We start from the raw sequence: 16,606 nt of genomic DNA, 5'->3' as shown, positions 1-16,606 counted from the left end.
CTCCGTAACTCCTCTTTATTCAGGTACTTGATTTCTCACAGGTGAAGGTGCATTAGGAACGCAATGCCATCTATCGATAATAAAGGCACTTTAAGGAACCATGGGAAAGAACTCATGCAGTGTTTCAATTGTAGAGGGATTTTTAGCAGAGAATATTTAGGAGCCGTGTTCACGGGCAGTGACAGGTGCCCCTCAGTCTGCAATGGTTCTGCTGAATTTCTATAAGCTCTTTGAGTAGCAGGTGTTTGATGAAAGCTAACTAGAAAAACTAAAGGCAGCCAGGGCACAAATGAAGCCTGGACTCAAGCAGAACACACAGGTGGAGACAGGCCTGCCAGGGTTGTGCTACGGCCCTGGGGGCCCTGGCATGAAAGCTGAACATCCAGCTATCCTCTTAAGGCACAGCTCCCCCAACCTCCTGCCTGGTGGCTGCATCTCACACATTTACCTAACACAGGGAAGACTCTGAAACCCACAGTGGGGACCCACACTCCTCCCTCCTCATGTTCTGCTCCACGGAGCCTTTCAGGTGAAAGGGAGCAATGCTTCCCAGCCTCAACAGGTCTGAGCCTTCTCCAGAGACTCCCGTTTCTCACAGCACTGGAAAAAGCCTTCTGGGACAAGGCAGGCATGGGTTTGAGGTCTAGCTCTACCCCCTTCCCAAGCTACTTACCTTCTCATAGCCTCAATGTCCCAATTTGTAAAATAAGTTTGCAGAGAATTAAACAGATTGTAAGGCACCTCACAAAGAGCCTGGCCCAAAGACTGTGTTCATTGAATGGCGGCCATTGTTAAAAGAAGTTAATGTTTTGGCCACTAGTCACATTCCTATTCCACTTGTATTTACACATACAAGTGTACAAAACGCACACAAAAAAGAAACATGGCTTTGAAATATCCACGAAGAAGTCAGAATCACTTCTGTCAACAAAACCCTTAAGAGTTGAGCTATGTATTAATAATCACATATTTATGCAAATAGTGTAAAGTAAAAGGAATCATTGGCACCCTGATTGTAATCCCAACGGATTCCAAATACGGTGGCTATGGGCTCAAAGACCAGTGACTAAGGCTTTGGGCTTCTGTATGAAGTATCTACAAAGTGCAACTGGACCACATGGGGAGGCTCACCAAGAGCTCCTCGCTCAGAGGGAACCAACTTGAGAGCATCGTGACCTGCTCCATGCTCTGCACTGAGTTCACCCAACAGAAGGCAGGAGAGTCAAGGTCAGTGTTTTAAGGCAGGGCTGTCACGACCTCTCAGTCCATGGAGATGGCAACCCCAGGATCACGGGCTCACTAGCGCAATCCAGGCAGCCAGGGCTGCACCTTCAGAGGGCAAGCTAGCCGGCCCCAGAACTACTAGTGCACCATTCATGCTCTAATACCTCCACAACCACGTGAAGCTCAAGTGAGGGAAGGCCGTAATGGCATCTGCAAAGTCAAGTATGACATAAAGGAAAGGAACTGGTAGTGGTCACAGGAGCCCATAGCTTGGGAAAAGGCTCCAGGCTGTGTAATAATGCATAGGCTTTATATGTCTGGGGTCAGAGGATGAGGAACTGAACTGCTGGGTGATGGGGTGATCATCACAGTACTTGCAGGCAGGAGAAGAGGACTTCTCTGGTCTTTGGCTGCTGAATGCCACAGGCAGGGGAGCACACAGGGTGAGATTTAGAACAAGAACCACTGCCATCTACCGCTGGCCATCAGCAGAGGTAGGCCCTGGGTGGCCAGGAGAGTCAGAACTGGGATGGGCCAGTCCTAGCCCCATTGCTGGAAACTCTACACATCACACATAGGGCCTCACGTAGGGCCTAAATAGGAGGCCCTGTTTAGGATGAAACACTCAGTAGGAGAGTGAGCAGTTGAGGCCACAGCAGCACCAAGAAGCATGTTGTCTGTGCCCAGGTTGGCCCCACCTCTGTGTAGCCAGAGTGAGCTCCACTGTCCAGGCTTGATATCAAGACCAGAGTTAAGGTTGGTCCAGGTTCCTGCAGCACTGACAGAATACCCTCTTTTCAGTGCCTGGCCCGCATGTCCCTCCGAGCATGAGGACAGCCAGGACAGAGTCACTGTGGGCCCAAGAGATAGTTTGTCCCTGCCAGTCAGCACTGGCCAGGGAAGCCCAGGCAGAAGCCTGCCAAGCATGTCTTATAGAAACCAAAACAGATACCTTTATTGCATACTTTGCACATATGAAGAATATATCTGTATAAAATTCTAAAGACTTTTGTCCAGACATTATATTTTTATTTTCACCTTTATTCCTTTTACCATGCCCTGTAAACACCCCAGTAGGAGAAAAAAAGGAAACAAGTTAGTTCAGAACATGCTGTGCCTCAATTTATCTGTAGGTGACCTCCACTTGGACACCAGCACAGAGCCACCACTGACAAGTTTCAAAGCTTTCACAGGGGAGAAGGAGCTGAGCCACCAACAGATCTGGCCCAGGTGTGCAGCCCAATTTGTGGGCAAGTCTGCTAACTGGTAACATGTGAGCTGTTCATTTGGATTCACACCTTAATCTCACTGTCCTGAACTCTTAGCTATGCCTAACCAGCAGCTGGGTAAGGAAAGCCAGTTGGTCAATGAGCCTGATTCTCTGAATTTATTAACTCTGTACCCTCCAGAGTAGCATCTGTAAAAATTCAACCTAGCTTTTCATTTTCAATTTACTTGTTTCTGCCTTAGATGTAAGAACAGTGGAGCTCTTGGGAATGACCAAGACCTCAAAGGGCCAAAGCTCAAGTGCCCACAGAGGTGATCTCTGAGCAGTGCTCAGGAAAACCCATCTGCCCCAGCAGCTGAAATTAACAACCTCACTGCTTAAGTGTAAACAGGCTTGTTGGTCAAAAGGGGCATCACTACAGGTTTGAAGTCCACCTGGGAGCCCTGCACACAGGTGCCCAAACTTACCAAAACGCACTTCCCAGGCTCGAGACTCCAGAGAGAACTCTCAGTGTTGATCTTGTGGGTGAGCTTCCCTTCCATGAGGACGCGCTCCCCATTTTCCTCCAGCATGGCCACACGAATGGAGCTGCTGCTAAGGGCCACTGAGACCTGGGAACACAGCAGAAGAAAATCATCTCTCCTATCAGAGTGACCACTGGTGTGCTATACAGTGGGAGTGGTGACGGTTTCCAAGGTACCTGACTGCACACTACAGCGCTGTCATCAGGCTCAGCAGGCATCTCAGTGAAGAAAACCATACCAGCCTAATTTACACCTAGAGCAACCTGAAGATGTCAGCTCATTTAGGTAAATCCACCAGAAAATCTTTCTCAGCATAATTGGTAACGTAAAGTGCTGTGGTGGAAGCTGCTGTGACCCAATCTTCTTCTCCCTTCTCCAGTTAAGGGAGACCAACTGTCACAGCAAAAAGTGAGCAGAGGAGACAAGTGGTATTTCTCCCTTGCCTCCCCTTGTGACTACCTGGGAGATGCAGGAGCCCAGCCCTGGACCACAGCAACCAAGAAAGCTGAGGAGGCTGCACACCCTGAATTGCTCACCCCAGGACTGCTGTACAGGAGACAGGCATCACCTCTTCCTTCCGTGAGCCACTGCACTGCCTGGTTGACTATAGCCTGGTCTTCATCCAAGAGTATGAGACCAACTCCTTTGGTTTTGGAAGGCAGCTATGCTCACCATTATACCACCAACACCCGCAAATGGTTTTGCATTTTGTCTCAGTTCTTTACAAAACCAAGCCTCTAAAAGCCTCAGCTCACCCTCCTCCCTCTGAGCCTGTCCTAGGCAGAGACTGGCCCCATGACCTTCCTCACTGCCCTAGGAACACCTACCCCTGCCCCACCACTTGTCCGTCTCCAGAACTGGACTGGCAGCTGCTGGGAGTAGGGTTCCTTTTACTTCACATCATGTATTCCAGCCAGCAGTCTCCAAAGCAGGGTATGCGTACCCCAGGAGGTTCACAGGTCAGTAATTAGAAGAGGAAATAAAACAGAACTTCCACTTACATTTTGTATCTGTATAATGTATGCATTAAGAAGACACTGGGATCAAGTACTTAAAATTTTTTCTAATAGGTATGTGGAATAAAAATAATTTGGAAGCTACTCTCCATGTCATTTGGTAGGTGGCTCATTAAACGCTTATAAAATGATTGGAAAAAAAGACAACCCAAACTGATAGATTTTCCAAACTGGAGTTTAGTATTTCCAATGAAATACAATACCATAACCTAAATGTAGTTTAAATATTTGTAAATAAAAAATGGAAATGGGAGAAATGTTGTGCAGGAGTCACCACTGTCAGTTTTTCTTCTTTTTCTTTAAGAGACACGGCCTCACTGCATTGCCTAGGCTGGAGTGCAGTGGCGTGATCCCAGCTCACTGCTGCACCAAACTCCTGGGCTGAAGCAATCCCTCCACCTCAGCCTCCCGAGTAACTGGGACTACAGGCATGTGCCACCATGCCTGGCTAATTTTATTTTTATTTTTTTGTAGAGACAGGGGTCTTGCTGTTGCCCAGGCTGGTCTTGAACTCCTGGCCCCAAGTGATCCTACTGCCTCAGCCTCCCAAAGTGCTGGGATGACACATGTGAGCCACGACATCCAGCCTATCAGATAGTTTCTAAATGAAAGATAGTTCCCGAGCCATGCAGTGAGGGGAGAAGGTGGCAGAAGGCTGCCCACTGGGGGACACAGCAAAGATATTCTGCTAGCCACGGGCGGCTCTGCCAGGTTCACATGCAGACTCCAAGGAAGCATCCTCTCATGAGACTGCAGTTACACTTGCATGACCTTTCATAGGGGAATTTACCATGGAAAAGGGTATTTACTTGGCCAGTCCTATTGAACAATAGGCAACTGAGCTTCACTCCCTACCTTCTAACACCATGAGGAACATGAGCAAATGGAACAACAGATCCACTCACTCTTGAAATGATCCGGACACATGTTGGGCCAAATCATGTCTAACCATGAACTTGTGTGCAATGGAAACACGACACAGAGGGCCCAAGGCTTCTCAGTCCTGCCTTCACAAGAACAAGCTCACTTAACAAATATAATTCTCCCACCCAGCTCTATATAACATAATAATTTCCAAATTTGGGGAAGCTTCTCACACTGCCTACCCAGGGGAATGAACCAAATCATCAAGGGAGAAAACCAGACAAGAAATGCTTCCAGAGGTCCCAGGTGAAGATGTCACACTGGGAACAGACAGCCATCTCTCTGACCTCTTGTGAACTGCAGGCATAATAGGCATGAAAAGAAAAACCCCAGACAGTGAAAATGGGGGAACAGGGAGGCCAGGAACAGATGAGATGTCAACAAATCTGCAGAAGACAAAAGGAGGAGGGGCACATGAGACAAATCCTATAGGGTAGGAGACATCCAGAAGCCACAGCTACATAGGCTCCAGTTGGGAGTCGGCAGGAGCAAGGCCAGGGGCACATGTGGGAACTGCTATGGCCCTGGACGCCCCATTGAAAGGGACAAGAATCCCTCTGTTTGCTACAGAAGAATGGAGGACCTTGCTCCAAAGACACTGACCAGCAGTCTGAGGACCTAGTGTGGATGCCTGTGTGTCAAGTGAAGTCCTACTCACTCAAGCATTAGGATGGCCAAGACTCCATGTCCTGTAAAGCAAAGCTGACTGGTCAATCCACTCAGCTGTTGGTGGTGGTGGGAAGAGCAGGTTTCAGACACACAGTAGACAAACCCATCAATATGGTCCCACTCAAGAGAATGGGAGAAAAATATTTTTGTATTAAAAAAAAAAAAGGCCGGGCATGGTGGCTCACACCTGTAATCCCAGCACTTTAGGAGGCCGAGGCGGGCAGATCACCTAAGGTTGGGAGTTCAAGACCAGCCTGACCAACATGGAGATACCCCGTCTCTACTAAAAATACAAAATTAGCCAGGCGTGGTGTTGCATGCCTGTAATCCCAGCTACTCCGGAGGCTGAGGCAGGAGAATTGCTTGAACCTGGGAGGCAGAGGTTGCGGTGAGCCAAGATCGCACCATTGCACTCCAGCCTGAGCAACAGGAGTGAAATTCTGTCTCAAAAAAAAAACCAAAACCAAAAACAACAACAAAAAAAACTAGAGAACTGAAGATTGCATCTTGTGAGAAAAAACAGGCAGATGAAAACAAGTAAAAAAAAAAAAAAAAAAAGAGCTAATTTGGAAAAAAGATATCCAAAAATATTTCTATTTTATGTCTTCACAGAGATCTGAGAAGACACTATATCCATATAACCAGAATAAAATATGAAAATAGAACAATTAGGCCAAAAAGAAAGAACACAAGAATTTAAAATACAGTAGCTAAAATTAAACTTCAGTAAAGAGGCTGGAAGATAAAGTCAAAGAAATCAAGGTAGAAACAGAGATCAATTCAGGCAATCAATTTGGCATTCCAGAAATTATGACAGTAATAAGATAATTTTCCAGAGCCAAAGGAAAATATGCCTCCAGATTGAAAAGTCCCACCAAGAGCTAAGCACAATGAATGAAAGACTCATGAAATTTTATGACACTGGGTGTTTTTAAAAAGATCCTAAAAGTTCCAAGGAGGAGAAAAAGCTTACTCACAAAGACATGGAATAGACTTCCAGAATCAATTACACTGAGTGTAAGAAGATATTCCTTTCAATCTTAATAAGGGAAAATTATTTTTAGGCTAGAATTCTACATACACCCAAACTGAGAAATAAGTGAAAAGTTAAAATAAATGCATTTTAAGATATACAACAATTCTACATTATATATCACTTTGAGAAAAACAAAATGAGGATGAAAACTGAAAAAGAGGAATATCCAACTCAAGTCCAAAAACAGTGCATTTAATCTAGAAACGCAGGAAGAAAATACCAGGAGTGTAGCTATACAGCAGAACAGGAAATAACCAGTCTAGAGTGGAGTTCAGGCAGAGATTTCTAGACAATACACAGTATTAATGAATCTGGGTAATTCTGAGGTTATGATGAAACTATACTATTTGTGATAACAAGATAAAAAAGAAGGGCAGCAAGAACCCTCAGGAAAACAAAAACGATTTAAGAGATTCCTGATCCAAAGGATGTCAGTGAAAATGGTGGTTACTACAGGCCTCCAAAAAGCTCTCCTCCATAAAAGCAACCAAAAAGTTGGCAAAAATTGTCAATACCAACTTCTTATGGATTTTGGAAACCAACCAAAGGTTTGCAGGAACCCAGGGAACATTAATTCAAGGAAAACAACCACATCTCAGTAACAGTGAGCTCTGTGATATTTTAATTTGGCCTAGACCCATCCCCACTCTCCAGGCTCTCAGCAGGCCGCATTCCTGGTACAGCGTAGCAGCCATCGCTGGAGAAAACAGTACTCTTAGAGCTCTTTCAAAGCTTCATTCTCAAAGAACTGTCATCATTTGACCTGTCTGATGGTTCCCTGGAAGACCTCATTTGCAAGACTGACTGACTGTTTCTGGCTAAACTCAGAAAAGCCTTCCCCGCAACCCAGGAGTGTTGTTGAAAACACAGGCAATTGTTTTAACTTTGCAGCCTCCTGAGGTGGCAGATAACAACTGAGGCAAACCAAAGGCAAAGGTAGGAAATAAAATGTCCGTGTGGGCTTTGAAAAGCTTTGACATTTCCCAGGAATCTAGAAGGACACATGAATGTACAGAGCTTCAGTGCACACTCAGGAAAAACCTAAGAAGGCCTTAAGCTCTCACCTCTGGCTGACTTTGACTCAACATCAGCAAGAAATGAAGGCTAAGGCAGTTTTTAACTGTTAGGCCAAGCGATGAAGGTATGCTCCAACAGGCAGATGAAGCCCCTCGACAAAAACAGGTGTTTACTGATCCCAGGGGTTTAAGGAAATTGCCATCCAATAATTACTTGGCCACTAAGTTCACCAAGTAGGGATTTCACTGGTCAGACACAATAAAGAATACAAACTTTACAGAATTAGTTCAGAAAAGTCATTAAACAGGAACAACTATATCACGTACCAATAGCAACCATGGGAAGAAAGGAGCATCTGATTTCCTGAGTCACCCCATTGTGTTATTTAAAAATCCATTTTTCAATAACAGCAAAAAAAAATGAGACTTACAAAGAAACAACAAAGTATGGCCCATACATAGGAAAAAGAAAGCAATAAAATCTGTCCCTGAGGAAGCCCACATATGAAGAACTTAGCAGAAAACAGTCTCTAAATCAGCTATTTTAAATATGCTCAAAGAGCTAAGAAAACTATGCAAAAATTACTAAAGGAAAGTATGGGACTAAAGTCTTTTAAGTAGAGAATATCAATAAATATCAGTCTCACTATTGATACTGATAGCAAGATAGAAATTATTATTACTATTTTTTTAAGAATCAAATACAAATTCTGGAGTTCAAAAGTAAAAGGGGGAAAAGATAAGAGTTCATGAAAGGGGCTCAAAACCACTTTTTAGCATTCAGAAGAAAGAACAAGCAAACTTGAAGACAGGTCAATTGAGATTACCCAAACTGAGAAACAGGAGGAAAAAACAGTGAAGAAAAATGAACAGAGCCACAGAAGCTGAGGGACACTATTAAGCATACCAACATACAGAAGAGAAAAAAAGAAGGAATATTTGAAAGAATAATGGCTAAAAACTTTCCAAATTTGACATGAAAAAAATTACACCCAAGAAGCTCAATGAATTCCAAGTAAAATAAACTAAAAGGGAGCCAGCCTCACCTAGATGTCATAATCAAACTGTCAAAAAAGCCAAGTCAATAATGAAGGAACAGAACAAAAACAAGGAATAAAATCTTCAGAACTTACTATAAAGCTACAGTAATTAAAACAGTGTGGTACTGGCATAAGGACAGGCATCTATACAGATCAATGGAACAGAATTAAGTCTAAAAACAGCCAGGCACAGTGGCTCACACCTGTAATCCCAGCACTTTGGGAGGCCGAGGTGGGCAGATCATGAGGTCAGAAGATCAAGACCATCCTGGCTAACATGGTGAAACCCCGTCTCTACTAAAAATACAAAAACAATTATCTGGGTATGGTGGCGGGCGCCTGTAGTCCCAGCTACTTGGGAGGCTGAGGCAGGAGAATGGTGTGAACCCGGGACGTGGAGCTTGCAGTGAGCGGAGATCACGCCACTGCACTCCAGCCTGGGGGACAGAGCAAGACTCTGTCTCAAAAAAGAAAAAAAAAAAAGTCTAGTAACAGGCCAGGCGTGGTGGCTCACACCTGTAATCCCAGCACTCTGAGAGGCCGAGGCAGGCAGATCATGAGGTCAAGAGATCGATATTACCCTGGCCAACAGGGGGAAACCATATTTCTACTAAAAATACAAAAGTTAGCTGGGCGTGGTGGTGTGTGCCTGTAGTCCCAGCTACTCAGGAGGCTGAGCCAGGAGAATCGCTTGAACCCAAGAGGCAGAAGTTGCAGTGAGCCAAGATCGCGTCACCGCACTCCAGCCTGGCAACAGAGCAAGACTCCATCTCAAAATAAAGTCTAGTAACAAACTCATATATTTATGATCAATTGATTTTAGACAAGAGTACCAAGACAATTCAATGGGAAAAGAATAGTATTTTCAAGTAATTGTACCATGAGAACTGAGTATCCACATGCAGAAGAATGAAACTGGTCTAATAATTCAAAATGAAGTTGGACAACTATTTCATAGCATATAATAAATTTTTTAAACTCAAAATGGATCAAAAACCTAAATGCAAGAGTTAAAATTTGTGATCTTGGGTTAGGCATGGGTTTTAGATATAACACCACAAGCAGCCAAAGCAAAAAATAAAAAAATTGACTTCATCAAAATTTAAAACTTTTGTGCTTCAAAGAGTATCATCAAGAAAGTGAAGACAACCCATAAAATGGGAGAAAATATCTGCAAATAATGTATCTGACAAGAGTGCAGTATCTAGAATACATAAAGAAGTCTTACAACTCCATAATAAAAAGGCAAACAACCCAATTAAAACATGCATATGGACTTGAATAGGCATTTCTCCAAAGAAGATACACAAGTGGAAAATAAGGACATAAAAAGATGCTCAATGTTATTAGTCATGAGGGAAATGCAAATCAAAACAATGAAATCCTACTTCATACCCAGTAGGATAGCTACAATTAAAAAACAAAACCAAAACAGACAATAACAAGGGTTGATGAGGATATGGAGAAATATGCACCCTCATACATTTCTGGTGGATCTGTAAAATATAAAATGGTACCACCACTTTGGAAAACTGTTTTGACAGTTCCTCAAAAAGTTAATTATAGATGTACCACATGACCCAGCAATTCCACCCATAGGTATATACCCTAGTGGTGAAGACAGAAAACATATGTCCAGAGAACTGGAAGCATATGTCCATGTATGGGTGGTAAAGGGAAAGATTGGAGATACAAGTAGATGCACAGTGGGGAAATACAGAGACACCTCTTTCTAGCCTCATTCCACAGGACAAGTCCTCGGATGCCAGCAAAGGACAAGCAAGGCAGTCTGAAGGAAGAAAAGAGATTGAGACCACCTTAGATACAATCTTGTGGCATACTCATGTTCAGGCAGATGCCATGTCACAGGCCAGAGGTCATCACCCTTAGGTTCTGATGAGAACTCTACCACTGAGGCCCCCCTAAGACTAGGAAGATATCCAGGAAGCTGAGCAATGTGTCCCTTACCAAACAATAAATAAGATGAAGATACACATGCAAGTGCACTGTGTGTGGATATATCCAAAAAACACATCCACGTGTACTGAGCATAATTAAAGTTATATTCGATGCAAAAACTGGTTTAAAACCCAGAGTACTCACAACCAACATGGCACAAAATCCTTATTCACATACAACTTGTAACAGATGGTGTATACAGTCTAGATCATTTTATTACAATTTTTAAAAATCAAGTGTCCATTTTCAGCTTCAGTTGTATCTAATTTTGTTCAATTTCAAGTTCTATCTGTAGTTTTTAAACATTTGCATTTTAGAATGCCTGTATCTAATCAAATACAATGGGAAGATCAACTGTAAGTGATAAAATTCATACTGTGTTAGGCTGTTGGTTATGAACAAATGAGATGGGGCCCAAATTGCCACTTAGAAGTCTTCTATGAAGAAAACAAATCATTTCATTTCTACAACAATTAAATTAGAAACCATTGGCAGGGCCAGGCACGGTAGCTCACGCCTATAATCCCAGAACTTTGGGAGGCCGAGGCAGGTGGATCATGAGGTCAGGAGATTGAGACCATCCTGGCTAATATGGTGAAGCCCCGTCTCTACTAAATATACAAAAAATTAGCTGGGCGTAGTGGCAGGCACCTGTATCCCCAGCTACTCGGGAGGCTGAGGCAGGAGAATGGCATGAACCCAGGGGGTGGAGCTTGCAATGAGCCAAGATCGCACCACTGCACTCCAGCCTGGGCAACAGAGTGAGACTCCGTCTCAAAAAAAAAAAAAAAAAAGAAAAGAAAAAAGAAACCATTAGCAGAATTTAGACAAAACTACTCTAATGGAGTAAAAAGATCAAAGTGGATTAGAAGGCAGCAAGAGTTCAAATAACTGACCAAAGAAACTCTACCAAATGCAATCTACTCCTATCTAATCCTGATTCAAATTTCAGAAGCCATGAAAAAACAAAGAACCAATTAACTTGAATACATAAAAATTAGTAAGGTGAGGCTGGGCATGGCAGCTCATACCTGTAATTCCAGCACTTTGGGAGTCTGAGGCAGGGGGATTACCTGAGCCTAGGAGTTTAAGACTAGCCTGAGCAACACAGGGAGACTCCATTTCTACAAAAAAAATTTTTTAATTAATTGGGCATGGCAGTTCGTGCCTGTGGTCTCAGCTACCTGGGAGGCTGAGACGGGAGAATCAATATAAATCAACTCAAAAGGTTAATAACAAAACGGGACAACAGATCTGCAATACATATCACATACAAAGGACTGATCTCTCTAATATATACACAACTCCTAGAAATCAGTAAGAAAAAGTACAGCAACCTAATAGAAAATGGGCAAAAGATATAACTAGTTCAGAAAGGATAGGCACATGTAGAAAGATGCTCCACCTCACTCTAAGAGAAATACAAATTCATACTACACATAGATACTATTTTTCATCTATTCAACTTACGAAACCCCAAAATTTGATAACATACTATTGTCAGCAAATTTGTGAAAAACCAAGGGCTCTGGTACATTGTTGATGGTTATGTAAGTTAGTATAACCCCATATGGAAGATAGTTTAGCAACACTTACAGAAATTAGAAATACAGGCCAGGTGTGGTGGCTCATGCCTGTAATCGCAGCACTTTGGGATACCAAGGTAAATGGACTGCTTGTGCCCAGGAGCGCAAGACCAGCTTGAGCAACATAGGAAAACCCCATCTCTACAAAAGACAAAAAATCAGCTGGGCATGATGGCACATGCTTGTAGTCCCAGCTGCTCAGAAGACTGAGATGGGAAGAGACTGTTTAAGCCTAGGGAGGACAAGGCTGCAGCGGGCCATGATTGGTAACAGAACAAAACCCTGTCTCAAAAAAAAAAAAAGAAAGAAATTAGAAATACATATACCTTTCAATATAGCAACTACACTTCATGGAATTTTTTCTATATGAAAATGCATACATGCAAAATGAAGTTTATTAAAGGGCATTAATTGTTTTATTGTTTACAATAGGAAAGATTGGAAACAACCTAAATGTCCATTAACAAGAGGGTGGTTTAATAATCAGCCTATAGTTTGAAGGGGGCAAAAGCAAAGAACAGGAGTCCCAGGTGTGAGGGATGGTGGGTTTGGGGCACTTGAGCCAGATGACCAGGGAAAGCAAGGTCTACCTAGAATTTACTGGGCACCCCTCAGGCACTTGGGGACATGGAGGTAAAAAGAGATGGGAGTCACCCTGGTGCAGCCAAAATGACACTAGGCAGGGGCAGTAAGATCATCTTAAAAAGTGTAATGCACCATCTGTGCTAAAGGTGGGGACAGAGCAATACATGTTCATACTTGATATACTTGCATAAAAATGTCTGTTGAAATATCCCCAAAACCAGTTATGTGATGACTTAGGTTAGGGCTGGCTGGGGAGGGGTCAGGACAAGACAGAAAAGACACAGAGGCAGGACAAGGATTCTTGTGTTGTTATACAAGTGTGTGCTTTTGAACATATAAATGTGTTATGCACTCAAAAATTATGTAAATACAAAAATAATGCAGTCTATTAGTCTTTTCTGTCATGGAAGTTTCCTATAATAAAACATCTTCCTGCATTTTTTCCTAAGCAACTTCTAAGAACACATTATGGAGCTTTTAACACAAATTCCAGCACTTACATCAAGCTCACAGGCAAGGCCTCACTACGAATCTAAGCCTGGGGATCAGTTAGAGCCATACATGACATACCTAGTGGCTAAGGTGGTGTTCCAAAAGGTACCCAGGGTGAGGACAAAGATGGCAGGTCACAACAGTGACTGCACCAGCCTGCAGGACCACTCACAATCTATGAAAGGAAGAAGACTCAAGGGAAACAGATTCACTTGTCCCTCAATAACATCCAATCATGACTTCATTTGCAATAAGGCCATAAAACAGGGTGGGGGTGAGGGGATCTTGGTTCTGGTCTATGATCTACCATCAACCCACCATGAGAGTTTTCTCATCTGCAAAATGAGAGGTTAAACTAAAAATCTCTGGAGTTTAATTTTCAAAAGCATTGCAATTCTGTGATTCAATGAAATGCCAAGTTTATAATCACCCAGGTCTGACATGAGCAATCACAAAAACATCTGTCGTTAACTCAAAGTTCCTTGTCTCTATTCTGTGGGTACACTGGAGAGAGAGAGAGAGGGAGTCAGCTGCTTTTCCTAAACAGAGCAGAGTAGATTGAGCAAAGAACATGTGATGGAAAAGACCTAACCACATTTTACTAATGTATGAAATTAAAAGCTTCATTTTGAGAAGTTTTCTTTCAGATTCACTAGCAAGATGATTTTTTTAAATGTTACGATGTAAAATAGGAACACTTTCTATTTTTCTTCTAAAGAACATAAAACATTATGCATACACTCTTATTTGTCTCCTACTATCCTTGAGAGGCAGTGTGAACTCATCATATCCATTTCTACAGAAAAGGGATCAATGAGAAACTCCAGGAGAGGCAAAGCTCCGATAATGCCTGCATCAAGCTACAGCTGGAGAGTAGAGGATCTGGCTCTCCTGTGAAGCTCTATCCACAGCCCCAATACAAACACTGGGCTGCCTGAGCAAAGCCCCTGAATCACCAACCCAGAACAGATTCTGATTTTATCAGTTGAGTTGTTGCAGCCGGGGTTACCATTGTGACAATGTCCAATAGGTGCCACAGACAAAAACCAAAAATAAACACTGCTGACAGGCAACCATGACAGGTACACTTAGGGAATAACTGGAGCCGGGCCAGAAAGAAAGTACAGCTCTGAAGAAAAACACTTAGACAAGCAAAATCCAAGAGATACAAAATAAACTTTTTCCGAAGTTTTAAGTGAGGTACGACTTAAAAAAAAAATCATTCAGCAATTAAGAGACCAAGAATTTTTATTTTTACTTTATTTATTTATTTATTTTTTGAGATAGGGTCTTACTCTGTTGCCCAAGGTGGAGTGCAGTGGCACAATCACAGTTCGCAGAAGCCTTGACCTCCTGGGCTCAGGTAATCCTCCCACCTCTGCCTCCCAAGTAGCTAGAACTACAGCCGTGTGCCATCATCCCCAGCTAAATTTTTTTTGTGTTGTTTTGTAGAGATGGGGTTTCACCATGACGCCCAGGCTGGTCTTAAATTTCTGGGCTCAAGCGATCTGCCCACCTCAGCCTCCCAAAGTGCTGGGATTACAGGCTTGAGCCACCATGCCAAGCCAAGAATTTTTAAAAGAGGTCTGCAGTCAGGAAGTCGGAGGTTGCAGTGAGCTGAGATGGCACCACTGCACTCTAGCCTGGGCGACAAAGCGAGACTCCATCTCAAAAAAAAAATAAAAAATAAAAAAAAATAAGAGGTCTGCAGTGTTGTAAAAATGACACGGGAAAAAAAAATACTATTGAAGGAGAAAAAAAAGTTTTTCCAACCCCATAGGAGATGAAGCATGCCACCAAGGCAGGTCACCAGTACAAATTAGGTCAGCGGGCATCACCAAAGGCCTATTGTCACACAGATATACCGTGTTAATAAATAAATAAGGCAAGCCACTACTAAATAAGCTGCTGAAAAAAGAAGTCCCTTCTTTCCATCCTTCTATCCTGATATTTATAACCAAACTTCACCTTTGACCCTTCTCTGAGGTGAGAGAGCACTAGCTCCAGAGCAAGCCTTCATTGTGACCTGGCTCTTATTGGCTGAGACCATGCATACACAGCTCTCAGCAGCCCTCATGGGTGCACAGTGACTGCCTCCATGATAGGAGGACTGAGGGGGACAACTCACTATTTCAAGACACAGAGAGGGCACCACACAAGTGCTGGTTAAATACACAAACCACCCAGTTTTAGGTTCTGTACGGCACCTGCCTCCATCTTGCTCATTTATTTGCTGATTTTTACTGCTGTACCCCACTGGGATATAAGCTCCAAACCAGCAATCTTGTCTGTCTTGGTGACTCCCACACGCCCAGCTCCCGGGACAAAGCACAGCCCACATGTTTAGAAAACATCCAATGTAGAATGAGCCAAATCCAGGGTTATCCTTGGTGATAGTAGAGCCACATCATCTTACAGGTCATGACGAGTGCATTTGAGAGAGGTGTAAATCTGAACTTCAGACAAGACATAGGGCAGGACCCTCATAACACGGTGCAGACCACAGGGAAGAATCATGGCATCAACATCCCAGATAGTCAACAAGCATATCTGAGACACCATTTCCAGTGGGGAGTTGCTCCAGGTAGCTGTGCAAAGTATGGTGAAAGCTGTTAGCTAACCTGGGTCTCTTGAGTCAAAAAAAGAGAAAATAACCAGTTTTAGCTTGGGCCTAATACAAACCCTTTCAGAGAAAGCCCCAGAGGTTCATAGAGCAGTTCAGAAGACAGATAAAGGACCAGGAAACTGTAATTTTTTTAGCCAAGTGAATGAAGCATGGCAATCAATGCTTTTCCTAATTTATTCAACTACATACACAGCAATACTAACAAAAAATGAAATGGAAATCAATACCTAACCCACTAAAACCCCAAAATTCTAGATAAACTACTTGGGAAGAGCTGTTAGCTCCTGCTCCTGGCCTATTAAAAACAGACAGGAAGTAGTCATTTGAAGCTAGAATTCCATGTGGATGATCCCTAGTGATCTGGTCTGACTTTGATCTTAAAATTATACTGAACTCTATGATTCTAGAGGTCACCAGTTGCTGGTAAGACATATACTGGGGATGTGGGGTGGGAAGAAGGGAAAACTGAGCAAACAGCTATTTGCTGCCGAAGCCAGGCCACCAGCAACTCACTGATCTGTGCCTATGGTACCTTAAAGGCACACGGCACTCGCAAAAGTCTCAGTCTTCCTAGGGATGCCATGGACCCCACCCAAACTCCTACACACAGGGCAGGTTTAGGACATGTCTACCTATTTCAAGTGGCCCCTGGAGAATGAAGGAGAGACTGCAGAGGGAGTG

General features: G+C 43.2%; 1 protein-coding gene across 1 annotated transcript in view; it reads right to left on the bottom strand.

The window, feature by feature from the left end:
- The window catches only part of NUDCD3 (NudC domain containing 3), a 106,750-nt gene that overhangs the window by 17,849 nt on the left and 72,295 nt on the right, over positions 1–16,606 (bottom strand). Inside the window, exon 4 of the mRNA XM_003268861.4 lies at positions 2,920–3,063. Within this exon, the coding sequence (XP_003268909.1) occupies positions 2,920–3,063 (144 nt within the window). The remainder of the gene's footprint in view (positions 1–2,919; positions 3,064–16,606) is intronic.

Source organism: Nomascus leucogenys, chromosome 17 (genome assembly GCF_006542625.1).
Source record: "Nomascus leucogenys isolate Asia chromosome 17, Asia_NLE_v1, whole genome shotgun sequence".
NCBI classification, from domain to species: domain Eukaryota; kingdom Metazoa; phylum Chordata; class Mammalia; order Primates; family Hylobatidae; genus Nomascus; species Nomascus leucogenys.
This window is presented reverse-complemented; position numbering and strand designations above follow the sequence as displayed.